Source organism: Grampus griseus (genome assembly GCF_964374135.1).
Source record: "Grampus griseus genome assembly, chromosome: 20".
NCBI lineage: Eukaryota > Metazoa > Chordata > Mammalia > Artiodactyla > Delphinidae > Grampus > Grampus griseus.
The window spans coordinates 40,742,817-40,770,272 of NC_139014.1; the positions used below are offsets into that span (position 1 = coordinate 40,742,817).

Here is a 27,456-nt window from a genome sequence, read left to right on the forward strand (position 1 = left end):
GCTAACTGCCCAAAGCCACAACCCTGAGTAAGCAGGGTAATCGGGTTCGTCTAAGCCCAGTGGCAACGTGCCTAACCATTGGACCACACCACCCCTCACAGAGTGTGTCATGCGCACTGAGCGAAAACTTTACAAGGAGTCTTCTTTTTAATCTAAGGATTTTTGAAAGCCCATTGTTGGAAGATTTTTTTCAAATTATTTTTACCTGAAGAATGTACAATTAGCTACAATAAGCAGCTACTTTCATATAGTAAAATAAGTAGCATGGGAGTATTTGACTCGTTCAGAGCGATGATGTTTTGTGACACAAACGCTGGCAGGTGTAGGTGTCTTGTGTACGACCTGCTGCATTAGCCGGCAGACGTTTAATACCCACTTTCCGGCTCCGGGTTCCTGCCTCAAGGCTGGACCCCCAGAGCGTCTTGTTGGGGCGCGCCTGTCGTGCGCCCGGAAGGGCTATCCTCTCTCCCCGTGACGCTGGGCGGACCCCGTTCAGGCGGCTGTGAATCAGCTGATTTCCCTGGCTGCGCTTCCCCCACCTCAAATGGCCAACTCCCCACCCTGTGGCCGGGGACGCGAGCCGAGGCCGGGCGCCAAGCCAGGCAAACTCGCCTGGAGCGTTCCGGGTTGTGGTCTGGATTTCCCCAGCGACCCCAGGGCGCGCTGTCCTGCAGTGGGCAGGCCTCTCCCTCCTCCCCCAACCCTCACCCGAGCAGACCCGCTAGATCGGTCCCGGGAATCCGAGGCACCCGGCGCTGATTGCGCAGGCGGGCTTGGCGCGGGTGCGCCCCGCTAGGACTGTAGGGCAGGCCAGGGACGCCAGGACCCGAGGGAAGGGAGGTCTGCCAGCGCTTAAGTGCCATCTCCCCCTACCCGTGGCAGGGGCATCCAGGCTGGCTCTCCCCGCGGGCGCGGTCCGACTGCGTACGCCCCAGAGCCCCGCGCTGGTCACCCACGGAGGCGACCTCTGGCGGGCTTTCCCACGTGGGCAGAAGGGCCAGTATATCGGTCAACTCTTGGTCTCCGTGACCTCCGCGGAGCCAGGGAAGCGGAGGTGAGAAAGCTCGCTGCCTCCTAGTTTCGAGGACAAGCCACCGCTGTTTTGGAGTCATCGACTTTCTCCTGGGGCGCAGTGAAGGCCGAGGAACTGGCTCCTGCCCTGCCTCCCTCCTCACTGCCCTCTCCCCTCCCCGGGTCCCGCCCCCCTGCACACGCTGACCCGGGGACACACCCTACTGCAGCGACGCAGACAGGGCGTTGTTCCCGTTAAAGGGGAACGCCGGGATCCTCCCTCCGGCCCCTAGCTCGGCGCACGCAGCCCCGCAGAGCAGCTGTCTTTCCGGACGCCAGCCGCCGAGCGGACGCACGCGGTCTGTGCCCGAGGCCACTCTGAGGATCTCCGAGGATCGGGGACAGCTATCCCTTTGGGCTGTAAGTGCTTTTGGCAGGGAAAGTGGAGGAGATGGAAGAGGAACGTGGGCATCTTTCGTAGACGGTGACAGAACGCGCGGAGCAGGGGGCCTCGGGCTGGCGCGGTCCCCGATCGCGGGTAGACCACCGCCTGTCTCGCGTCCTTCCTACGGGGCTTGTAGGGACCCATTGCGGGGTGCCTGGTGGTCTGTAAACCGCCGGGGACGCGGGTGCTGGTGTCCGGGTATGGGGCAGGGGCGGAGCACTTTTCGCCTCGCTGGACTCACTGGCAAAGCGGTCCCTGCGGTGGACATCTCCGGGGTACAGGACCCCCGTGCCCCCCACCCCCACCCCCTGCCCTCGGCATTAGGAGTCACTGGATTTAATTTAAACCTTCTGGGAGACATCAGAAAATCGTGCTTATTTCCTCTTGCACATTCCAGAGTTTCACTGAACGTGTTGCTTAAGGGGAGGAACGGAGAGGTTTGCGATTGGGTATTTTAAAAACCGAGTTATTGAAACGATGTCTCTGGCCCAAGATTCTGTCCTGAAGTAGCCCCCCAAACGCAGCTCATCTTCGCAGACGTGCAAATCCTCCCACAGGTCGGCGGATCTCAGTCCCTAAGGTCTGCAAAATGTGGGGCTAGGACCACGCCGTGGCGGAGAGATGTCCTGCCGGCTCCGTCCGGCTGCGCTTCTCCTGGGACCCAACCCATTCCCTCCGCCTCTCCTTCCCACCGGACACTGGCTCCCCTCCATCCAGGCTCCTGGGCCCCTGTCCCGGGAGCGCAACGGCCCGGCCCGCAGGGCTGCCGGGGGAAGCGCGCGCTGTGGGCAGGAGGCGCCGGCCCCAGCAGTTCTCTCCGGCCGTTCTTTCCTCTCCGCTCTATCCAGCTCTGCGCCTTCTCTCCGGGGCCGCTGGTGTCGATGCCAAGCTGTGCTGGGGCCGGGACGGCTCCCCTGCGCGGGAGGAACTGGGTGGAAACTTGGGAGCCTAGCGGAATGCGGAGCGCCCTGGGGTCTGGGAACCCGGCTTCCCGCCGCGCGCTCTCCCTCCCAGCTCGCCGATGGTGTCCCCGGGCCTCTCGCAGAAATCTGGGCCCCTTCCGCTCACCCCCAGCTCCACCCCACGGGGGAACGCGACCTCTCGCCCTCCGCCCCCCTTCTCCTCGTTGGGCTGCCCCCGGAACCCCCAGGTGGGTGGAGGCGCGCTGCGGCCTCTGCTTGGCACTCTGGAAAAACCTCGCCTCCCGGGGTGACTTCGACGTGCGTCGTGCGTACCACTTGTTTTGTTCCAAAAGCAGAAGATGTTCGGTCGCAGGCGGGCTCGACGGACTGTGGGGCGGGGATGCCGCGGTCGGCTGCTGCCCTCTCTCGGCGGTCGCCGGGCGGGGTGGGCGGGCGGGCGCGGCGCCAGACCCGGGCCTTCCGAGCGCAGGACCCTCCCTCCGCGTCCCTCCCTTCTTTCCTCCCTCCTTCCTTTCCTCCCTCGCTCGCTCGGTCAGGCCGGTTCGCTCGGCCTCACGTCCAGTTCGGCCCTCTCTCCGGCCAGGCAGAGACTCCGCTGAGCAGAACTCGCCGCCAGAATGCTTCTCCTGCTGCTGGGTATCATCGTCCTCCACGTCGCGGTGCTTGTGCTGCTGTTCGTCTCCACGATCGTCAGCGTGAGTCTCCGGCGGGCAGCGGGCGGGCGGAGGGCGGGAGGGGCGCCCGGGGCTCACCCCGAGCTCGGCCTCCGGATGGCGGTTCCAACTGTGTCCCCTCCAGTTTGCAGACAAAGCGTCTCAGACATCCCAGGGCCCTTTGCAGTTTCTGGCAATCCGCGCCTTTTCAAAAGTAGTTTTGCGAAAACCAGAGCAGATTCAGCGGGAGGAAGGAAGCGAGCGCGGGGCTAGGTGAAGCCACGCAGGCCTCTCTTTAAGCCAGAGAATTTAGGTACAGATCCAGGGGTTCCCCCCCCCAACCCCGGCCCTTCATTTGATAAGCTTGTGTAGCATTTTCCTTAATGCAGGGTCGTTGAGGAAGGAAGTGGAGTATTTAGGAAGGTTTGTTTTTTCTCCAAATGGCATCCGTCAGATGGGCGGTTTAGTTCATAAAACAGCCTTTAGGACTTGAAATTGGAAAGTTCAAACTGGCTTTTCCCTAAGAGTTCACAGCCCCAGGTCTGCTTTGCGCTGTGGACGTGGTACCTTCTTAGAAAAGCCTCCTCCAGTACAAACAGGTCACTGGGATAACTTGTGTTGCAAAACCATCAGACGTCAAGCTCATTAGCTTTTAAACTTATTTTCTTGAAGCTAAGCCCAGACTCGGGCAGTTATGCGACCGTGGCCTTAACTTCTGTATGTACAGCAAGTCCCAGGCGTGATGTTCTGGCCTGGTTCAAAGGTTGAGAAATAATTATGTTGGGGATTGGTGAGTTGGTCCATCGTTTACCAGCATCCTGCCAACATCTTAAGTGTGCCTTATGGCGATCTTGTCAGGTTGATAGGAATTGTAAGTAAGGAAATGGGCTCAGAGTGGCTGCGGCTTTGGGAATGATACCCGGGAGATGGGGGGTGGGGGGAGCTTGGATGCAGGTGTCCTGGGTTGAGTCCACGGCTCCTTCTACTACAGCACACACCTCGGCGCAGAGCAACTTATGTGTGTGTGTGTGTAGTACTTTTACACTTACAGAGTGCTTTTCACTAGCAAAGCCCCGGCCCTCCCCTCTGGCTGTCTGGGCCAGACCACCACATCTCCCCTTTCTCAAGCACGACCCTGGACTCTGGCTAGGCAGCCCCGGGGCAGGGCAGGGGCAGGCCCCGTAGACAGGTTGAGGAGGTTGCTCTTTGCCTACCCTTGGTCTTCTCCCTCCCCCTTTCCGTCACTCCTCACGGACTCCCCTGATTTACCACGTCTGGTTCTCTCCAGCAATGGATGGTGGGCAATGGACACGCGACCGACCTCTGGCAAAACTGTAGCACCTCTTCACTGGGCAACGTCCAACACTGTTTCACGTCGTCAGCAAACGGTGAGAATGGTTTTTTGCTCCACAGGTTCGTCCTGATCTGTCCGCGGCATGTTTCTCTGTCCAGACCTGGAAGCACTTGTTCTTGGAAGACATAAGCTAGAGAGTTGTTGCCAGGGTGGGGTGGGACATGGCCAAGACGTCCCAAGACAAAAGGGGAGGGGCGGTCGCTTCACTGGCTACACTGAGATCCTGGGGAGTCTTTGTGCGTTCTCTCTACCTACAGAGAAGCCCTAGAGCACCCCACCCCCTGCTTCCCATCACTTGTGTAAGGCTTCTTGTGAACCAAGAAATGTGGACACACATAAGCAGTGATGATGCAAAACCTCAGGCAGACCCCACTGGGAGTTTCAGTCCAGTTAGCGTCTTTGGTTTGGTGGCAGGATATCCAGGAATGTCCTGTGTCTTCCTGGTGCAGTGATGGGGGGGCTGTCCTGAGGATAGACGGGCCAGCTTTTGGTCTCCAGTTATAGGATTTCCTCTCTGCATCTTGGGCCTCAGGGGTACCATTTAGCATCATAGCTGTTGAGCGATTCCTCGTTGCAAGATGGGGCATTGACGCTATTTGCACAACCCCAAGCTTAATCCGGGAGTATTTCTGCTCTGTCCTTAGCATCTTTTCTGTGAGATATTGGAAACCAGGCTTTCCTGGGTTCAGGTTAAGGGGTTAATTGGCCATGGAAGCACTCACCAGCTACTTCCAGCGCCCAGAGGGAAGGAGGGCTCAGCGGGGACCTGGTGTCTTTGGATGTGGAGAGGCAGAGAGAAACAGGATGCATTCTTTTTGGTGACTGGAAGGTGTCTGGTGGCAGCGTGGACCCCGGCAGGGGCCACAGTGCCCGGCATTGAGGACACGGTGGGCCAGGCTCTGCATGGTCTCATGTTCCAAAGGACATGTCCTTAGCCTGGAGAGGGAAGTACCTAGAGATGTGACAGAACTTTCCTGACATCTTGGGTTTAAAGACCAGCAAAGTACACGTTTTGATGAGGCTGCAGCTGCCCCTAGATCAAGTATTTCTGTTGAAGATGTTACGCTCAGTGAGAGAAACCAGTTCAGACGCAGCTCAACAAAGCAGGAAGGGCAGTGGCCCTTCGTTCTGTATGTGCACGGTCCAATTTCTTTGCGGGACTTTTCCCCTCAGGGCTCTGCACCCAGCAGTACTCAAGCTGTCCCTGAAGTATCACCAACGAAATATCTCCAACCTCAGTATAAAGAGAAACTGCTCGAACTACTGTAGTTTATATGGGGAGGATAGGCAAGGACTAGAAGACCCTGCTTTATGTTTCCACTTTCCTGGGGGAAGAAAAGACACCAGTCTTTGTTGAAGGGAGCAATCCTTAAACTTTTCTCGGAGTCTGTGAAGGATATTGAATTCAAACCACCCTAGAGGTTGCATTGTGAGTTGGCAATCAAATAACTGAAACACTCGGAGCGTCTGCGCATGTGGCCACAGCACTGCTTGGCCCCAAAGCCACAGCATCCGGTCTCCGGGGCAGGGTTTGGCTGGAGTTCCTTGAAGCTCAGGATGGGAGGCTCCCTGCTCGCTGCTGGCACCTGGTGGCCACGAGTGGTGACTCCGCCCACAAGGGCCGGCTTTCCCTGAGACCCCCCCCCCCCCCGAGGTGTCCACCTGGACGTTGCCCAACTGGCATTTGGCCACGTGGGGTTGGCAGGGGTTTCTCGACTCAGTCCCGGAAGGAGCAGTTTTGGCAGGCATACTCCAACCCGGCTGGGTTTCAAGAGGGATGAGTCGGCAGAGGCGCAGTGATCTAAATTGTCCGACCTGCTGGACCGTGATGTTTGCCTGCTGCGGACCTGCCTCCTGCATCTTCTGCGGTCGGGAGTGGCTGCCGTTCCGCCCTCGCAGCAGCTCTCAAAGAGGCACCAGCGTTATTCCTATCGCTCAGCTGGCTCTTTGTGTACAAGCTCACCTTCCTGGGTTCGTTGACAGTGACTTTGGGGTGTGCATCGCGGGTCTTTATCCAAATCCGCGTGGTTGCTTCCCTGGGCGGGGGGGGGGGGGGGGGGGGGGGTGTGGTCCCAGATCGTGCTTCTCCTCCGCATCTGCCTTCTCGGCTCTCCCAGTAAGGGCGTTCTGAGGAACTCTGGACAAGCTGGGTTTATTTGCACTTGGGCTGATGCTAAGTCAGAACTTCCCATTTAAGCTTCCCCAGTGGTCGCTATCTCTGTTCTCATCTTCTGATGGGTCAGCTTGTGTTACAACCTCAGCTCTGATGGGGGTGAAGCCTCTGGGACTCCTTTGCCTTTTCGATTGGGTTTAACCATTTCTGTGCCAAACAAGAGGTGAAAAAAATACAGAATTAAAAACAATTAGACTGCCTTTACAGATGAACTCTGCTAGTTGTAAACCAGTCACCTTGGTTCGTATTTGCTCTTAGAATGTTTCAAACATACTTTTTATTTTAGTAACTGAAAGTAATTCGTTACAGATACCAATTTGTGAAGAATATGTTGCAAGCATGTTATGTGAAAACGCGTTGGTTTACGAGACTTGCTATTTCTGCTGAAGGGGCTTGTTTTTGCACGTGCGGGGCTGGGGCCGTGCACCTCTGCAGGGCGTCATTCCCTTGTTTTTCTTATACGGATGGTGGTTGTGCCACATTAACTGCACAACAGTCAAACGTCTATGTTATACGGTTGGAAGGAAACAGATTAGATTTTTTTCCCTCAGACTCTTTCTTGATATTAGAGTAGTTTTAGATTCCTCACTAAATGCCCTCAACTCTGTCTGCTTTTCCATTTTCTAAATGTATTTACACACCCTCTGGCCCCATCCTGATCCTGTCTGCAGGTAGAGGTGAAGGAGGCTTAGTGGGGGAATATTTATCATGACTTTGTTTTGAATGCCTTTCGGCCTGAGGGATATAAGGACTTGGAGAATGTGCACGTTGGCCTTGACAGTCCTGAGCTCTGTGCAGGGGGATGAATCACTGTGCAGGCAGCATAGGCCAGATACCCAAGGAGTGGGGACAGGCGGGCAGCGCCAGAGTTCAGGGGAGGAAGTGGAAGGCAGGTCTCATGTGGGAGGGGGGATTTGATCCATCCTCCAAAGGATGGGCAGGATTTAAATAAATGCAGGCAAGGAGGAGGCGATTCCCTACTGAGGCAATGATGACCTAAAGCAAGGGGAAGGCAATGGAAGGACACATTAGACCAGTTGGCTAGCGTTCCGATTGGGATTAAGACTGACTGCATAAAACAGTACATCTTTAGATGGTAGTGGCCTAAATAAGATAGTTTATTTCTCTCTCTTTCGAAAGAAGTGTGGAAGTAGGCAGCCTGAGATAGGTATGGCTGTTCCAGGAAATTGTCAGAGCCCCAGGCACTTTCTAGCTTATTTCTTTGCCATCTCTCAGATTTGGTCCTCATCCTCATGGACCCAAAGGCTGCTAGAGCACCAGCCTTCTCTACCCTTCAAGCAAGGGTAGAGAAAGGAGGAGGAGAAGAATGTGTCCCCCTCCCTTTTAATGAAACGTCCCCGGATAGACCACACACTTCTGCTTTTATCTTTTCCTGGAAGTTCATCACAGAACCACACCTAGTGACAAGGGAGGCTGAGAATGGAGTCATTTGGCTTCATGGGAAGCATGGCTTCTCGATTCATAGAAATTTAATAGCGAGCACCTCCCAGTAAGCCTGGCTTGAGACTCTTCCCTTCAGGGCTTTGACTACCCCGCTCCATACCAATCGTACTCTTTCACGAGAGCTCTGCTGTGTCCTATGCAGTTTCAGAGCAGAGCCCAATTACTTTAGGATTCTCCAAATAGCCCATCTCTGCTGTGTCCTGGACGCCATCAGCAAGACAGTGACCCCTATTGGAAACTGGAGATTCCTTCGACTTGCCTCTCTTTCTTTCCACCTCCCAAGTCATTAACAAGTCTTACTGTTTCATGATGTCTCTTGAATCCTTGTTTCCTTCCTGTCCAGACCTCTCTTCTGACCCCCAGATGAGCATATACAGCTGCCTACCTGACAGTTTGGCTGGGATGTCCAGAGGCATCTCCAAACCGGCCAGACTTTGCCCCCCTCCACCCGATCTCCCTCTTTGATGGTCTCTAGTGTTTTAGTGGATGCCGCTTCACCATCCAGTGAGCTTCACGCTCAGAGTCTGCCTGGATGTGTTTCCTTCTCTCCCCTCTCAGAAGCACCCTAGGTCCCACTGGTTGCTCTTCATCTCCACGCCCGTCACCATGCCTGCAGTTACTGTCAGGGCCGCTGCTGCAGCCTCCTAACTCCTGACCTTTCTTCCTTCCTTTCGTTTTGCATATTGAATCAAGGATGATGTTTAAAAATACAAACCTCATCGTATTACTGTCAGTTTAAAACCTCTCAGAGGTCCTTTACTGGTCTGCATCTTCAGATGAACATCTTTGCTAAGGTCCATACCTGAATGATCTGTTCCTGTTTCCCATTAAGCCTCACGTCCCATCTCTCCTCCCCTTCATCTTGGAATTTCAGCCTTCTCTCACTTCCTTGATCCTGAACTTCCCACCTCAGGACTCCCCCTGCCCTCCTTTCCCCCCTCCCTCTGTTCTTTCATGCAGGACTATTCATTGAACACCTGCCCGCAGGTGAAGATTCCACCGCAGACACCAAGGCTGCAAGAGTGGACAAGAGTTTCCGTTTTACTGGGCGGAACAGTCAAGAAACATGGATAGTCAGGGGCAGTGATAGGAAAGACAAAGAGAATAAAGCAGGGTGATGTGTAATGAGGGACTTGGGTGAGGAAGGCTGTCCTCTTGGAGAAATGACCGCCTGAGGATGACCAGGAAGGAGTCAGCCACAGGGACATCTGGGGCAGGTTCTAGACAGCGGGACCTCCCGAGGACAAGATCTCTGGGGCGGGAAGGAGCCTGGCAGAGTTGAGGAACAGAGAGCACAGGAGATGGAGCAGCGGCCAGCCTGTAGAGCCTTCTAGAGCCCAGAAAGGAGTTTGGTGCAGATGGATGGTTTCTAATTTTTATGATTTCATTTAGACCTGCTCTGTCTTATATGCATTTCTCAGCTGTTTTATTCCAAGATGGAGGAAAAGTCTTGTGCGTTTATAAGGCAGAATACATCAGAAATCTTACAAAGTAGAAATGCACCTATCTATTTCCAGCAGCAGCGACCTCGTGGCCGTTAGGTTGTGGGCAGCATTAGACCAATGCTTCGGATAGAAAATTAGAAAAAAATAAGTCTTGCCAATCTCAGGAGCCCCCGACTTGAGCCCTCGGTGGTCTCCTGTGTCTGTGTCTTCTGTGATCTCAGATTTATCTCGTTTATCCACTTGGTGGCATTGTCATTTCTGCAAGGACATCATACCATTTCTTCATCTGAGGCTCAGCTTTTGGTCAGAATTTAGAAAACACAGGAGGCCCTCTGCACTTATGGGTTCATGTTTTGCAATTTAAAATCTCTGTGGCTCCCTGGGCCAACCCGCAAGCTCTGACCCAGTAATGACTCTTGATTTAACAGGCCCTCGTGGGATGAGGAGGTCCTGGCAGGTGAGGGAGGTGCAGAGAGTGGGACGTGGCGTCATAATGATGATGTTTCAACCCTTGGAGTCTCTCGTCAGATGCCAGCATCCATGAGTTAATTCAGAACGCTTGTTCAGACCTGTGTCTGTATCATATGGCCCTTGAAGCTCAGGCTTTGCTTTTTAAAAAACTTAAATTGGGCTTCCCTGGTGGCGCAGTGGTTGGGAGTCCGCCTGCCGATGCAGGGGACGCGGGTTCGTGCCCCGGTCTGGGAAGATCCCACATGCCGCGGAGCGGCTGGGCCCGTGAGCCATGGCCGCTGAGCCTGCGTGTCCGGAGCCTGTGCTACACAACGGGAGAGGCCACAACAGTGACAGGCCCGCGTGCCGCAAAAAAAAAAAAAAAAATTTAAATTGCATTCCCAGGATTTTACCAGAGTCAAGAAAGCATCCCTTGTAGTTCAGGAGCAGGGATTGGCCGTGGGGTGGCCTGAGGGTGTGGATTTGGTCTTTGGTGCCTGAGAAGAGGAAGTCTGGCACGAAGGCTTCTGAGTATGTGGTCTTCAGCACACACGTAGACTCTGACCTTGGCGGGGACCTGGGAGGTCATCAGATTCATCCCCCTTCCCATCCCACTAGCTTCGGACTGTCTGCAATGTGCCCACCATGTGCACATCCTACCAGTGATGGGGAACTCACTACCTTTCAAGAGAACGTCTTTCATTTTCAGAGCTGCCAGCGTGGTCCATTCATCCATTCTTCAAATATATGGAGCGCATCCTAGGTGCTGGGCAGACAGAGCTCAACAAGAAAGACCAGTCCCTGCCCCGGCGGATGGAGCTCACAGTTACGCAGGGGAGACGGAGAATAGACAATGAATGAGTCATTGTGGGCAGCGGGCAGAGCTCTGTAGGAGACAGAGAGAGCGATGGAATAGCAAGTCACCACTGGGGAGGAAGCAGCTGGTCATGGCAGGCCTCTTCCTGCCAGAGTCCCGTGGATGGAGGCTTATAAGATGGGAGAGACCAGCTGTGTGAAGAACTGCAGGAAGAGAATTCCAGAAGGTGATGGAAGGGCCAGGACCCTGAGGCAGGAAGAGTTTGGTGTGTCCACCAGTGCCAGGCTGGCGTGTCTGAGTGTGCTACAGGCAGGAGAGGACGGGCCGACGGCTCGGGCCATGATGCTGAGAAGGACAGCCCAGCCACACTGAAGGGTTTGGAGCAGAAGAGTGGCGTGACCTGACTTGTGTTTTGGAAGTTCATCCTGGCCGTTAACACTGAGAATGTAGAATGTCAGCAAAGCACTTGGATTTGGGAATCTGTGGCTCAGGGCAGAGGTCTGGGCTGGAAATTCAGATTTGGAGCCATCCGTGTCTACGGAGGGTATTTGACATCCTGGTGCCGGGGAGTTGATGAGAGGAGAGGCAGAGGAGCAGAGGTGTCCAGAGTGAGTCCTGTGACACTCCGGCAGCTGATACAGGGTACAGGAGGGAACTGGCAGAGAGGTTGGGGAGGAGGGGCCGGTGATGCGGGGGAAATGCCCTGGGATGCTGTCCTTAACAAAGTACATAGCTGAGGCCACGACTGTCCTCTGAATTTCCAGTAGTTTCTGGATGTCTTCATTCATGCCTGGGGGGCTGGACCTGGGTTTTACAGGTTGCAAGCTTGTCCTCAAGGAGTTTAAACGCCCATCATGTCCCCAGACTGACTTCAAATATTTGGAGGCTGCGGCTTTATCTCCCCAGGGTTTTCCTTTCTCTGTGATGCCTTCTTCTTGCAGTGGCTTTTCTGGTGCTGGTGACAGTCCTTGGCTGTCAGCTGGCTAACGTGCTGCCTCTGGATGGCAAGCATCGGCCCCTTGCTGCTTCTCTGCAGATGGCTCGTGGTTTGGCTTGGCAGGTGGACGAGCAGAGAAGGGGGAACTCTCTCCCTTTGCTGTCCCATTCTTCCTCCTTCCTCCCTATGTTCTGTGGATGCCAAACCTAAAGAAGGGCAGCAGGATCCTTTAATTTGTTAGATTTCAAACATGCTTTTCAACTCCTCAGCACCCCAGTGGATGGGTACCTGGAGTCCCTGCTTTTCTGCACTGGGTCTGCCTCCTACGAGCTGGTTACCTGGGGCAGGTGCCCGGTGGCCTAATAGGGTGAGCGTGGAGGTGGGACCTTGAGTAGGCACCCGTCGCATCCCATGTGTCCTGGAGCCTCTTCCAGTTCAGGATATAATTGTGACAGCGGGTGCGGGGAGGGGAACCTTTGAGCCGGGCCTGGGAAATTGGGTAGAACTTCAGTAGGCATGGGGAGGAGAGAAGAGTGGGTGCTTTCCTATGACTGGTGGGCTGGGGGCTCTTAATTTCCATGATGCTTGGCTTCCTTTTTATATATTTTAGGATTAAAAAGGAGAGGGGACCTCTGATTATTTTTATATGGAGAATGCCTTTTAAAGCCAAAGATCGTAAGCCCCCTCCCCCCAGGCATACCCTCCTTCCCTGTACATTTCCATCAGCACAGCTTGTGATCGGGCAGTTAAAATGCCTTTCTCCTTTCCACTGTCATTGTCTGTGGCCCAAACCCGCATGTCCAGGTGGCCTGTTCTTAACAACACCAACAAAAAAGGTTCTCCAATAAGTCAATTTGGAAAACACCATTTAAAAGTTACCCAGGCTATTTTTTTAATGGTAAGACTTCTCAGAGCCTTGAGTACGTCGTTGTACATTGCAGTGTCCGAGGAGGGAGGTTAATATACTTGACCATGGAAGCCACTCCCTCTGTTTTTCTGTTTAATCAGCAACAAGTCTTTGGAAAACACAGCCTAACCTGACCCTCCTGTTACTAGAGTTTTCCAACCAGGGAATAGAGGAAGCTTGAAACAGCTGAATATTTTCAGTAACCTCAGAACCTCAATGGCTGTATTATATCCCCCGTTCAAATCTAAAGACTAGTGAGAATAAGACTTGTGGTATCAAACCACACATATAAATTAGACTCTGGAAAACTAGCTCCTGTGACCATCAGGAAGCCTCTTGGTTAGGAGGGCAGTTAACTGAGTGATGGTGTCAGGTGCAGCCAGAGCGCCTTGAACTTCTATTCACTAGTCATCAGCCAGAGGTGCTGCTGGAGTTGAAATGCCCTCGTGATTGTGCGTTGAAAGAGCCTCCCCCGTGGCCTTCCTCTTCCGCGTGAGCCCCTGGCCAGAGGGAGCTGAAAGCGCCTGTGTAGCTTTCCCCTCTGGCAAGCATCTTGCGTGGGTCACGGGCGAAGTTAGCCTGAGCCCTGGGCCCGATTTCAAAGCTCCCAGCTGGACTGGATGGGAAGAAGCTGGAGCCCTGGGCGAGGACCACGCGGGGCCCCGTATAGGCTGGCACCGGTGAGCGAAGCTTGACAGCCAAGGCCACCTGGATAGGAGGCAGGCCGCTGGGCAAGTCAGCCGTCTCTGGGATGACATTCATCTCGAGGAGGAAGGAGAGCGGTGGTTTGTGGGATGGCAGTAGGTAGGGTAGCCAGGTTTGGGGGTGGGGATCGGCGGGGATCGAGGCCTGGCGGGTCGCGCGCTTTGGGAAGCAGCACAGCATTATGCAAATGGGCGGCACTTACTCCTGCAGTGGTGACTCACCCCCACGGCCTCTTTCCTCCTGGCCTGGCTACCCCCAGTTTATCCTCTGACTCAACGGCCACCGTCCTTCCGTTCACTTCCGGAAAACCTGTTCTCTCTATGGAGTCAGAGAGCTTTTATGAACTGCCCGAGTGGAATGCAAGGTGGGGAGGGGCTGCCAGGGGCGTGGCTCCAGGCTGGGAGTGAAAGAGGCAAAGGAACGCAGCGGGGCTGGTGCACTGAAGAGGGCTGTATCCCTTCTGAGCTCTTAGCTCACCAGATCTAGGCCCTGGGCTAAGAATACAGCTGAGGGGGCAGATGTATTTCCTTCATTGCTTAGCTGCCGCTGGGGCAGGAATCTGACCTTTGGTCATTGGGCATCTCCAGCTTTCCCTTCTGCGGGGGGAGTGGGTGTGCTGGCAGCCACGGCCTGGCCCACGTCAGAGAGCTGTCAGCAGCCCTATTACCTGGCATGCGCATGAGAACAGCAGGTCTGCGAAAGGCTTTTAATTCCTGTGCTTGGCACCAACGTTGGAGGTTACAACGCTGCCCCCGGGGATTCCACGAATAGTTCCCGGGCGCTGATCATGGGCTCTGCTAACGACCCTGAGCTTGTGGTTTGGGAGAAAAGAGTATCACTGCCTTGGGGCTTGGGTAGAAGTTCAGACTCACCACTGGGCACGGTGGTCTCACATGAAGGTTGATCTGTATGAAACAGGACTGCAGTGGACAGGGCTTTCCCTTCCGTCCAGGTCTCTCCACTCTAACAATTGTTTTCTGTACGTCGGATGTGCTTGTCTGTAGCAGAGGCTGGCAAACGATAGCCTGCAGGTCCAGTCGGGTCCACGGCCTGATTCTGTACATAAGATTTTATTAGGTGAACAGGCCACACCCACTCATTTACATATCGACTAAGGCTGATTTTCTGCTAAGGTGGCAAACTTGAGTAGTTGCCACGGAGACCATATGGCCTGCGAAGCCTAAACTATTTACAACCTGACTCGTCACAGATAATTTGCCAACCTCTGTGCTGAAGATCCCGTATGAAATGATAGCAGAGTTGTATTAAAATACTTTTTGGTGTTCCTGTTGGCACCTTATAATAACATGGCTTATGTGGACACGGCTGTCCCCGTTATACATGTACTTGGTGCGGCCCAGGTGGAGATGCCCCAGGTACCATCTTGGAACAGTCTGTGCGTGCTCATTTACCCTGCCCCTCAGCTCAGCCTTTTCATGGGGTTATTTGTACTGTACAGAGCTTTTATATCAACACTTTTATTTGATCGTTACCACAATCCTCTGAGATAGTTAATCCCACTTGTTACAGGAGAGGGATTCGGGGGCAAAAATATGCAAGTAGCCGGTGAAGCCGGGGGTACTCAGGCCTGTTCTGATGGAGGGCGTGGCCTGAGCACGGCTGGGACCACAGCCTGTGGGTTTAACACACGTACTGTCAATATCATTCCTTGCTGAAGAAATCTTTCCTTCTCATCTTGATTTCTTTATCCAAGGGATTATCTGGGATACTATTTTAAAATGTCCCAATTTACGTTGGCTGGTTTGTTTTGAATTTCTACTTTCTGTTTGCCTTTAGTTGTGTTTACATGTAAACATGTGTTACATGTTTACATCATGTCTGCTTTTTTTTGAGATTTATTGAGATTTTTTGGTTGTTGCCTGCTGCAGTTGGCAAGACTGTCCCATGTGTGTTTGAAAATAATTCGTAGTCTTTGTTAAAGGGACACACATGATCTACATAGCTATTAAACTGAATTGGTTAACACTGTAATACAAATAATCTATATCTTACCGTATTTTGATCTACTTGATTTATCTATTCTGAGAGAGCTATGCTTAAATCTTCCACTATGATTGTTAGCTTTATCAATTTCTTCTCACATTTCAGTTATTTTTTGCTTTATTTTTTTTCCAGGCCATGCTATTATATGCATAGAAATTTATGACTTTTATTTCTTCATGGTAAACTGGATCTTTCCTCACTGGCCATTTTCCTCTTTTTCAATTTGAATGCCGTCCGCCTGATGCTATTATTACTGTACGTTTTTGTTAATATTTGCCTGGTGTCTCTTTTCAAAATCTTTTGATTTTCAACTGTTGTTGGTTTTAGGTATATCTCTTGTATCAGGCTACAGATACAAATGACGTAATTCAAGATGGAGTTCCACATCTTATAATGAGTGACCTGAACCCATTCACACATGCTGTGATTTATATAGTTGGACTTGCTCTCAGCGTGTATGTGTGTTACTTATTGTGCTTAGGGTTGAAAACTTGCTTCTTCAACTCTGTATCCCCAGAACAAACCAGAGAGCTTGGCTCGAAACAGTAGGGGTACAGCCAAGACCCATTGAATAAAAACTTCCTTGACTTCCTGATTGGGATCTGATGTGAGAAACAGCTTACGGAAAGCTAACTCAATTGTAATGAGCTTGGCACTAAAATTCAAGTTCCTGGTGAAAGAGTTTCGAGAAGAATTTCATTACGTTATTAAATCTAAGGGACTTCTCCTATTGATGTAGACTTAACATGTATGATTTTGAGTTTTCTCTAAATATGAGGTCTGGCGGAAGCTCCTGGTGTTAATGATAGGTAAAGACTTTAGGGAAAGATCTCAGAATCAGAGAGGGAAATCTAGGATGTCACCTGCACCAGCTGTGCCCCTTCTGAGGGTGTGCCTTGAAGGCCACTCCGCAGCAAAATAGAATCACTGTTTTAGTTCTAGATTTGGGGCTCAGATTTCTTTGTTTCCAGCTTCACCTACCAAAGTGCTGGATAATTGCTTTATTACAAAAAAATGATACTATGGCAGCACTGGCTTTGTTGCAGACCACTCCTTCAGAAGAAGTGCTACGCTGGGCATAGTGGTTCGATTAGAGATATAAAAAAGAAGTTGGGATGGCTCACAACGCATTAGACATCCTTTTCGAACCTTAATTGACAAAGAAATTGCAAAGATAAAGGCAGCGTATAGTCCATCACGGTGGAAAGAACACTAGACTAGAATCAGGGGCCTCCCAGCTTTGGCTGTGCCAGTGGGGCTCATCCAGACATCTCTGGAAATCTCGGTCAGTACAAAGGGGTGGGTTAGTTGATCCCTCAGGCTTCTTCCAACTCTAAAATGCTTCTGGTCTCAGTCTGGAAAAATGTCTGTGTCTGTGAAACTCGAGTCACAGTTACCCTAACCAGTACCCTTAAAATTCTGCCTTGAGCCACTCGCAGCTCAAACCAGGTTCACCTCTGTGAGTTATTGGACTTCCCTGGCAGCCCAGTGGTTAAGACTCTGTGCTTCCACTGCGGGGGCCTGGGTTCGATCCCTGAATGGGGAGCTAAGATCCCGCATGCTGCGTGGTGTGGCCAAAAAGAAAAAAAAAAAAAGGGAACATCTTCGCGAGTTATTGATGGTAAACCATCGCGATTTCACAGCTTTTTCTACTGTGTTAAGCACTGGTGCGTGTTTTTCTAAGCCAAGGCCCGTTAAGCCATTACTGAGTGGAGAGGATCAAACCTGGGTCTTCTCTAATTGATCTTTCTTGTTGAGAGCAGCGCCCGCCCCAGTGATTCTCAGGTGCTTGGAAGGAAGGATGCAGGCGACAGGTTGGCAGGGCCCCTGGAGGTCTCCTGGGGGCACACTGCAAGTTCCCCTCTCTGGTGTTAAGCCCAGGTTGTTGCCTCTTGTCCGTTCCTTCCTGAAATGACCTTCATTTGCAGTAGATGGTGAACTACAGAGTTCCCTTCCTTGCCTGAATTTCAGTTGGGTGCCTGGAGATTTGATCTAAGGCTGGGGGTTCAGCAAAGATGAGGAAGGGTCATCCGTGGTGCTATCTGATGGTCGGACTGAGCACCCACTGCTCTGAGATCAGCGTGACTGAGGGAGAGCAGAGGCGTTCATAGCTAAATAAAGCATGCTCTTCCCATCAGCATTTTCTTGCGACTTTCTACAGAATTAGTCTTGGCTCCAATAGCATTTGCGTCTTCCCAGCCATCCCCACGGTCTCTCTGTCTCCTTGGGGGATGCTAATATTTTGAACAGTGGTTTGGAACTATTCTCAGAATCCAGGGACTCCAAGAAGCCCTTCGAACCCCCGAGGGCAGGGAGGGAGGAGGCAGAGGGCGGGGCTCAGAGCCCCTTGAACGCACACACATCTGTGTAAGTAACACATTTGGCTAGAAGACTGGAAGGGAGTTCAATGTATTTTAACTGGAGTTTAACTCCTTGCGGTGGGACTAGGTAGTGTCTTAGAGCCTTTTCTTAAAACGTCTACAATTAAACACGTTTTAATACCTTTTTTTTTCCCTCCAAAAGAAAGCAGGAAATAAAGAATGACTTTTAAGAGTGGGAAGGTGAATAGTCCGACTTCTGTTCACAGGAGGGATGCGGCTGCTGCCCGGGGCGGGGGGGGGCGGGGGGGTGGGTGGGGAGTGGCTTTCAGCTGTCCTGGTGCCCCGGGCCCCGCCCCCCGCGGCAGAGCCCCGCCTCCCCGCGCCCGCGCCCGCGCCCGGGCTTTTCCTAACCCAATGTCTCCTCCCTCAGAATGGCTGCAGTCTGTCCAGGCCACCATGATCCTGTCCATCATCTTCAGCGTTCTGTCCCTGTTCCTGTTCTTCTGCCAGCTCTTCACCCTCACCAAGGGGGGCCGGTTTTACATCACCGGAGTCTTCCAGATCCTTGCTGGTAAGTCGGAGATGACTGAGTCCATGAGGGGGCTGGGCACCCCCAGACTGCAGCACGATCAGTCAGAAGGGCGTGGCTCAGAATGACTGGCGTGCAGGAGTCCTCCCCGTGGATGGACTTCATACAGCACAGGTGTGTGTGTGTGTGTGTGTGTGTGAATCTGGGAACTCTCCACTTCTCCATGGAACGGGGTGCATAGGAAACAGGGCTAGGGGTTCTGGAAGGAGGGTCCCTAACCTGGGGCGGAGCTACAGTTTGGACATATCATCAGAGGTAAATGCTGAGGATGTCGGTAGAGCACAGGCCAGTCTTGAGGGTGGATTTCTGTAGCTCACGTTATGCCCCGGGACCATCCCTGCTTCAGCATGGAAATGGCCCCGATCTGCTGCCGAGGCTGCTCTCAGGTACCTGTCGCCTACCTCTAAGCAGTGATGGAGTCACCTGACAAATTCTTACTCTGCTTTACTCTGGCCCCTGGAGTCCACCAGCCTCCGACTTACTGGTGTTTTCCTTTCGGCATGTGTAACACACCATCGGTTCCAGGTTATCGACACGCACCGTGTGCAGAGTCCTAGACGTGACGCCTTCCAGCTCTTGTCTCTGGATTCTGGCCATTGTCTCACTTTGTTTCCTTTTATCCTTCTGTCCGTTGATGGCCAGTGGACTGAGTCAGCAGAGCACTGGAGAGACATAGGAAGCAGGTGTGGTGGATTCTACAGTCCAGGCTAATAACTCTTAAAATCTGTATGTGCCAGAGTACGTCTGGGGACTGTGAAATGTTCTCAATTCTGGCCCCTGAGTGGGCAGGGGTGTAGCATCTCTTGTTTAGTTGCTGAAGCACCACCATGACTCATGAGCAGTCATTGGAGGGTTGAAAACAGCGCAAAAGTCCTGGATGGATGGATGGATAGACGGGTGGATGGATGGGCAGGCAGAGCTCATGGCTTACATAGGTTTGTATGGCAAGACACAACCTGACGTTGAATGTCGATGACCCTTTTCTAGAAGCCAGAGACTTACGCTTTACTGGAAAAAGTAAGTAAACTAGAGAACCATTTCACATCAAATTCCTAAATACAACATGTCAATGTGCACAGTTTGGGATTTCAAAACCAAACAGTGCTTTGCTACTTGATTTTATCAAGGTTTTATTATATCAGCCAAGCTTCTGGGAGTGTTGCCAGCTTTGCTAAATTACCAATTCTTCAGTGAGATATCATTTCTGGGTACATTAGGAGCAGTGATCATTATTCACCCCATTTCCAGAAGTAGCACAGAAAACTAGAATATCTTCTGGGATTTCCTTTTAGGCTCCCTGTTTGCAGTTTGATATCAATGGTGATCCTGTTCATGGTATCAATGATTATATCCTCAAGAAAAAGTGATATAAAATACTTATATTTGATCTATACGCACTCGTTATTTTACTGATAAAGAAACTGAGACTGGGAGGGCTAAATGAACACGTAGCTCATGCAAGGACACCGGGTGCCCCCATTTCTTCCCATCCCACGTGGACTGAATACATTTAGAGATTCAGAATCCGCCCGAGTTTTTAAGGAACGCAACATCCAAGGCAGAAACTCTGCTTTTGATATGATCTTTCATTGAACCTGATTGACCGTGGAAGATGAGTTCAAATCTACCCCATTTATGATTCTCAAGTTCCCAAACATCTGTGATGAATGAGTCTATACCACCAGGACTAGTCAGACTGGAAACATTGGACAGAGCGAACTTACTTTGGAAGGGACATCTCAGGGCAGGGAGTGCCTCATCTTCATTTTTCCAACTGAGATATTTTAGCTTAAAAGTCTCTAACATTGTCTTTTTAGCAAGGTCATTTTCGGTCAAAAACCAAAGTCCAGAGATAAGTACTTCGTTCAACCCAAACGCTCTTAGGTACTGAGATTTTGCTAATCTTCCAAAGTTTGTTTACTCATTCCTCCTCGTTTCACTGTTTGGATTCTTCTCCAAACTCAGTCCAAGCCTTCTAGAACTCTGCCATGAAAACCTCCGGATATAGAAGCACATGGTTTGTTCTTGCGTTATCCCCTTCAAATCTAGCTTCTTATCTCTCCCGAGACCTAGTTTTCGGTTATCGGTTTGTCAGTTTAGCGGTCCATCTGTGAATAGGAAGTTGTCTGGAGGTTGAAGTGTTGATCCAGAGTAGCGGTTGTACTTTGTACGTCCTAAGAATGTTCTGTGCTTGTTCCGTCCGGTCAAAAGGACCTGAGAGAGCTAGTCTTCTAGAAACCTCAGCTCTCTAGAATGTTGTGTTTGAACTTGCTGTAGGGTCTTCCCACTGAACTTGGGATATAAGAGAGTGGGGACTTCCCTTAGAGATTTCCAAACTTCAGTGTCTGACAACCCTGCTCATGTGTGTTTCCTATCTCACGGCCTATGAAGGATTCAGTAACTAGAGAGACAGTTAGGGAAGGGTTGTTGGGGATGAGAAATTACCCCTTAATATCAAGGAACAAATCAGAAAAGCAAAAACAATCAGAAAACAAAAAGGAGAGTAGAAAGGAGGGAGGGAGGGAGGGAGGAAAGAAGGAAGGAAGGAAGGGAGGAGCCCTTCCATCATGGGATGTGCAATCTACAAGTGGGTTGTGGCCACCATAGCTGGGATCCACGCAGGGCAGATGCTTCTTGAAACACTGAAGCCTGTTGTGTGGAAGCCTCCAAACTATGCTGAGTGTCCCAGGGGCTGTCAGGGCCGGATCGTCTCTGCGTAGCTTCCTTCTGGAGGGCCCAGCTGTGGACTTTTTAAACACACGCGTGAGCATGCAGGAAGGGCAGGTGAAAGGCGTGTGGGGCTCTTTGGCTGATTGCAGACTTGGGAGCCGTCTCTGCCTGGCTCTAGATGACTGACTTGCCTGTGCTTGTGGGGCTGCCTGTCTCACTGCATCATCTCTTCTCCACTTATAATAAGCTGCGAGTCTCACCTTTAAGAACTGTCTTTCCTTGATTACATACTTCTTAGGTTGGCTGCTTCTTTTTTTTTTTTTTTTTTGCGGTACGTGGGCCTCTCACTGTCGTGGCCTCTCCCGTTGCGGAGCACAGGCTCCGGATGCACAGGCTCAGCGGCCATAGCTCACGGGCCCAGCCGCTCCGCGGCATGTGGGATCTTCCCGGACCGGGGCACAAATCCGTGTCCCCTGCATCGGCAGGCGGACTCTCAACCACTGCGCCACCAGGGAAGCCCAGGTTGGCTGCTTCTTGAAGACGTTTTGAGAGGCTCCGTCATCTAGTTGGGTGCTCCTCAATCTCAGCTGCAGACCAGAATCACCTTTTGTGAGAAAGGGGGTGCTTTTAAAAAACGCTGGTGCTCAGGCTTCATCCCCAGAGAGTCTCATTTAAGAGTTCTTGGAGGCTTCCCTGGCCGGCTCTGCTGGGTTGAGTGGCACAGGATGGGAAAGCATCACGGAGATACAGACTATGTTTTGATTTATTTCACGAGTCACACCCAGTGGCGAGCTCCACGCACACCTCCTAGAACGCCCTGAATGTCCCACTTGTTGGGTGACTGGGTAATGTGTTCCCTTGGCAGAATTAAACTCAGGCCACCTGTGTAGTTTCTGCAATTTGTGTTTATTGTGATTACGAGGAACAGCAAGGATGGTAGGAAACTCCTTTTAAAAGTGACTTTTACTTTTTCTGTTTGTTTTGTTCCTCTTCTTTCATACACATTGAGGTGGGTAGAGAGCATTTAGAATGAAAATCTGGGAGAGGAATAAAAGCCCAGTGCCCTCCCTGTTCTGAGTGGTTCCAAGACAGCTTAAGTCGGAGACCACGTTAAGAAACACCAGTTCTGGGCGAATCATCCCAGATGTTGCCCTGGCTGGGCCCAGATGGGCATCTAATAATGCTGTGGGCGACTTGCAAGGCTGCAGAAATCACACGGAGGCTGAGAATGGAAAGGGGGCTGGCGGCACAGAGGAGGCTCGGTGTGGGTGGGACAGAGAGCCCAGTGCTCTCCGGGTAATGGACCTTCCAGCCTCTTCCTTCTCTACCTCGTGGCCTGAAGGGCGAGGTGGGGAGAGACAGGGGCCTCGCTCACGGAACGAGCTCCAGGGAGGCGCTCCCGCTGCCCGTCTCGGTGGTCTCCCCCAGTGCTCACTCCCTAGCCAGCCCCACCCAGGCTCCTGGCTTCGCTCCAGGCTCTGAGCTGCTTTGGCAGAGGTCACGGATGTACACGGACGGCCATTTGCTGACTCCCTCCCCTGCTTTCGATACTGTTGCCATCTCTCTCCTTGAAACTGTACTCTCAGCTTGCAAGACCATTTCCCCAAGTTCCCTAAGTTAACCCACCAGGCAGTCACGCCAGAGCCGCCCACCCCCACCCCAGTCCACCACCGGCTCCTCCGTCGTGTGGCATCACACCTAGATATTGTGCTCATTTCTTTTCTTTTACTTGCAAACACCATTGCTGGGCAAAAGCCAACTCACGCACCTTCCTGTCCGCGATCTTGGCCCCACCTCTAAATCTGGGGCGGTCTTTCTGGACACGCCTCTGATCCTGTTTCTCCTCCACAAAAGCTGTGCTTCCCTCCACAACCTCGTCAAGTGCCCTGGTGGCCCTCTCTTCCAGCCTCCATCACAGAGACTCTGAGTGGGACCCGCTGGTGGTGTCCACGGGGCCCTCCGTCCTCCTTGCCACGCTCGTGGTCTCCCTTCTATCTGGGATTTCCTTCACACCTTTCAGCACCTGGCCACCTCTTCCACATCCTTTAGACCCCGGTCAAGCCCCGTGTCCCCTTTCAGGATTTCCCAGGCCCCTGATCGATCTGTGCTCTCAGGGCATCCGGTGTGTTTCTCTCTCCTTTCCTTGGAATCACATCCTACTCTCTTGGAAGTCTCTACTGCTGTGTCTGTTTCCGGATGACACTCACCTTGAAGGTGGGGACCACGTCTTGTGGATCTCAGTGCACTCAGCGTCCAGAATGGTGCCCGCACATGCCAGGTGCTTATTCCATGTTGACTGAACCGAACAGAATGGAGATGAGGAAGCCTAGAGAACCCCCTCCCTTCCTTCCTCTGCCTCTGGTCTCTTGGGGACTCCCTTCTAAAGATGCCGGGCTCTGATTGTTCACCTGTGGCTGCTGTCACCATTAAAGGGGGCTCGAGGCCTGGTCTTTGGGGAGCATGTCTAGTGATGCAGACCCAGCCATGCTGAGGCAGGGGGGAACTCTTGGGAAGTCTTGAGCGGCCAGCATTTCTGTGTTGTCTGGACAGGGTCAGTGCCTTTCCACGTACAGCTGACCTTTGCTCCCAGACGCAGGCCCCTCCCTGCTCATCTCTGGGGAGGGCAGCACACCTGCGTGTAGTCGGTGGCCTCACTTACCTTCTCCACGGAGACCTTCAAAAACGCATCTCCACCTACTGGTGGCCAAGAACGCGAATCACAGTCCCGTTATTGGGAGAAGTGTTTGACTTTTCGGGACTCACTACCTGCTCTGTATTCCGGGGCTCGTCTGTTGCTTTGCATACAGACAGCCTTGTAATGATATATTCCCTAAAGCATCAGTCTCCCGACAACAGTAATTATAAAGCGTGTATCCTCTTGTTGACTTTGCAAGTGTACAAGCGTGTGGATTCTCGAAGCAAAGCATAAATCCCTTTACTTCTGAGATTCTCCCAGGGCGAATGTCATATAATTAAGCCACTGAGTTAGTCACTGCACTTGTGTGTCCTGTCTCTCTCGCTCCCCCCAGGTCATAGACAAAGTGTTTTTTCTTTGCTATTTTCTCTTTGCTGGGGAAATCTGGACACAGCTGGTCCACGCAGCTATCACTACATTTCTCATGCTGTTGCTGGCTAGACACACGCCCCATTTGAAAGATGATGGACACTGTCTTGCCCTTCCGATGCTCTGCTTACATCTCACCCTCTCCCTTGCTCTTGTCTCGCCTTTGAGGCTCTGCCATCATTAGGTAGGTCAGATATAGCCTAAGAGACAGGCAAGAATTAGCACTTTGGAGAGGTGAGCTATAGACCTCGAGGTCCAGCAGATCGAAACCGCAGTTTCCCTCCTGTGACCATTGGCCATCTATGACTTCCCCGCGGAAACAGATGTCTTCCCGTCTCCTGGGCTATCTGTAGGTGGCAGGTCCTGGAGCTGATGCCCCTGTGGTCCCAAGACTGTTGTGTGGCTCTCTCGACGGGGGCCAATGGAGTGGGTGTTTTCTCTCTCTGACTTGCAGAAGGACAATCTTATCGGGGCAGTGAATGTTACACAGTCCCACTTCTGCACTTTGTTCAAACAGAGTCGCAGTGTCCAGTTAAATAACCCAAATAGCAGTGAGGTTAGATGTAGGTGGTCCGGGCCTTGGGGGGCTCTGGACCCACAGGCATCCCACATGCGTTCTGGACTTATAATAGAGTCAGTCAGAGCCTGTCAAAGCCCCTGTGTTCAGGAGCGGACAGAGCAGGCTTTGTGCCGCTCTGGGCTGGGGTGCTCACGTCACTGGACTCCTCCCTGCAGGGATGCTGACCGTCACCGTGGGCATGGACCGTCACGCTTGAACTTGCCTGCTTTGTGGGATCTCAGTGGAGGATTTTCTTGTCCCTCCACCAAGGCTCTGTGGTAGACAAGGAAGGGGTTGCCTGACCTGCCTGCGGATCTGATGCCCTTTCTCCTTTGTTTGGGCTTTAGACCAACCTTGGGGGACCAAGAACAGTTGAAAGGGACCAGGCACCACGCAGCTTGCCCGTGACCACCTCCTTTCTCTGCAGCGTCCTTCCCCCCTTTCCTCTCCACGTGTTCTTCTGTCTGCCTAGTGGGGCCCGTGGGCGTTGCTTGCTTGGTCTCTGATGTAGCGATCCTGCTAAGGAGGTCAGCATGGCGTTCCACCCCTGTGCTCGGCGTGAGTGCCGCTCAGATAACGGTGAGGTGTCCCTTTCCCTGATTTCAGAGGATGCCGCCACCCATCTGTGGAGTGGTTTACCGGCTTCCAGGGGCTCCCACACCCAGCCATCCTTGCAAAGACATAGGTGGGCTTCTCTTGCCACCCGAATTCTCGCTGGGCCCCTCGTGTCAACTGGCAGTGGGTGACGGTTAAAGGAAATGAGGAGGAAAGAGGAGGGGAGACCTTGGAAGCCATGGTCTGGGTCACATAGATTGGACACAGAGAGCAGATCGCTTCCTGGGTTCCTGTACCTTTGAGCCCCTCCTGCCAGTTCTGGATCTGGTGGCAGATTCCTGCCTGAGATGGACGTGCCCTCTCTTCCTGCAGCCCGTATCCTTCTCCCTAAGAAAGAGAGAAGGGTGCCCTTGTGTGTGTGTGTGTGTGTGTGTGTGTGTGTGTGTGTGTGTGTGTGTGAGGTGGGTCGAGTCTGGGAGGAGAGCAGGGTGGGTGGGGCAGGTGCTCCGGGTCCCATGGAGTCTGGTTTGGGGGTGGTGCAGGGTCCCCACTCCATGACCCCTCCTGCCCCCAGCTGGTCCCTCTCCTTCCCAGGTCTGTGTGTGATGAGTGCGGCATCCATCTACACGGTCAGGCACCCGGAATGGCATCTCAACTCGGAGAACTCCTACGGCTTTGCCTACATCCTGGCTTGGGTGGCCTTCCCACTGGCCCTCCTCAGCGGCGTCATCTATGTGATCTTGCGGAAACGTGAATGAGGCACCGGGACAGGACGTCCGAGGGTCTGAGCGCACGCAGGGAGGGAGGAAGTAAACCAGAAGCCAGGAAAAAAAAGGAGCTAGCCAAAAAACCCAAACTCAAACCAAACCAAACAGAGAGCAGGTGCGGGGGGTGGTTAGTGTTGATTGAAGATGTATATAATATCGACGGTTTATAAAACCTATTTATAACACTTTTTACATATATGTACATAGTATTGTTTGCTTTATGTGTTGACCATCAGCCTTGGGTTGAACCTTAAAGTAGCTAAGGAACTTGACATCCTAACCGTATAATCAAGCTCAGTTTTTTTGTTTGTTTGTTTTTGTTTGTTTTGCCCAGAAATAAAATAAGTCCATCTTGCCCCTTCCCTTTCATCTGAAAGAAGATGCCTCCCTCCCACTCCACCTCATTTAGAAAACCAAAGTGTGGACAGAAACCCCAAATGGCCCAAAGCCCTTTTACTGTGGGTGACCCAGTGCGTCACACACAGACATGCACTGCCCACGCCTCTGTGTGCAGCCTTACCTGCACTCGGACAGAACCCCCAAACTGGAGCCCTCGGAGAATCACGACTTGTGGCTTTGGAATACTTGCCCTTGAAGGGGGGTGTCCCGGTCACGCATCTAGGTGAGAAATTGGTGACAACAAACCTACGAAGTGGTGCTATGTATTTACCATTCCTTGTGATCACTAATCGTCTAAACGCCTCACTGGAAATTCAATTAACCATTTTACAGCATGAAGTCGAACGGAGACCCGAATAATTCTGTGTAAGATAAATGGTTTATAACCACATTTGTACCTAGCTAGGCTGCTGTTATTACTATAATGAATAACAAACCACCGCCTTTATCACTCCCACGTTTTCCTTATGGTCGGAGCATCAGGACAAGCTTCTAGACCCCCTGGGACAGTGGTTCCTGGGATGCAGCACGGTCTAGACTGTCCTCTGACTCCAAGGACTGTCTGGCAATGACTCGTACTGGCCACCAACTGTAGATGTATATACGGTGCCCTTCTGATGCTAAGACTCCAGACCTTTTTTTTTTTTTATATATTTTCTGCTTAGCTTTTTCTGATTTTATACCAACTGTGTGGACTAAGATGCATTCAAATAAACATCAGAGTAACTCACTGAGCTCTTGTGGGTTTTTGTGGGTGAGGGTGCGAGGTGCGTGTCGGAGCAGAGGGAAGAGGGTCACGGAGCCGCTGGTGGGCAGATGACCTGGGTTGCTCTGGCGTCTTTGGACATCCGTGATGGAAGAGCTTCTCCCTTCCAAGGTTTCCAGCAGAGACCCGCTTTCTCTGTTTTGACTCGGATAGATTGGGTAAAGTGGCACAGATGGCCACAAGGTGATTGAAAAAACTGGGAATTTCACTTTACGTGCTTGAACTTTGAAACTACACATGTTTATGTCATAAGGTTTCTTTTATAGCATTTAACTAAAAATTAATAATTAAGAACAAAGAAGAACAGAAATGGCCCAAATCTCACCATTTAGGTAACACTTTTGGCATTAAAAAAAGTAATATACATCCAGGATCATGACATGCGAAAGCCTCTTTTCCCCCTCTTTTCCATAGTCTCTCGCCAAAGGTAACCAGAAGACATAGTTTATGATTTCTGCCAGGAAGAAATGCAGTGCCC

The 27,456-nt window shown here is 52.0% G+C and overlaps 1 protein-coding gene across 3 annotated transcripts in view; it reads left to right on the forward strand.

Moving 5' to 3' along the window:
• Positions 1-26,942, forward strand: part of PMP22 (peripheral myelin protein 22) — a 28,240-nt gene extending 1,298 nt beyond the window's left edge. Inside the window, exons 2-6 of one of the 3 annotated variants that reach the window (XM_082678691.1) lie at positions 1,273-1,431; positions 2,963-3,074; positions 4,321-4,420; positions 18,040-18,180; positions 25,641-26,942. In XM_082678691.1, the coding sequence (XP_082534817.1) occupies positions 2,997-3,074; positions 4,321-4,420; positions 18,040-18,180; positions 25,641-25,804 (483 nt within the window). In that variant the 5' untranslated portion in view covers positions 1,273-1,431; positions 2,963-2,996 and the 3' untranslated portion in view covers positions 25,805-26,942. The remainder of the gene's footprint in view (positions 1-1,272; positions 1,432-2,962; positions 3,075-4,320; positions 4,421-18,039; positions 18,181-25,640) is intronic. The other 2 variants (XM_082678692.1, XM_082678693.1) reach the window with 2 other exon arrangements.
• The last annotated feature ends 514 nt before the right edge of the window (positions 26,943-27,456 follow it).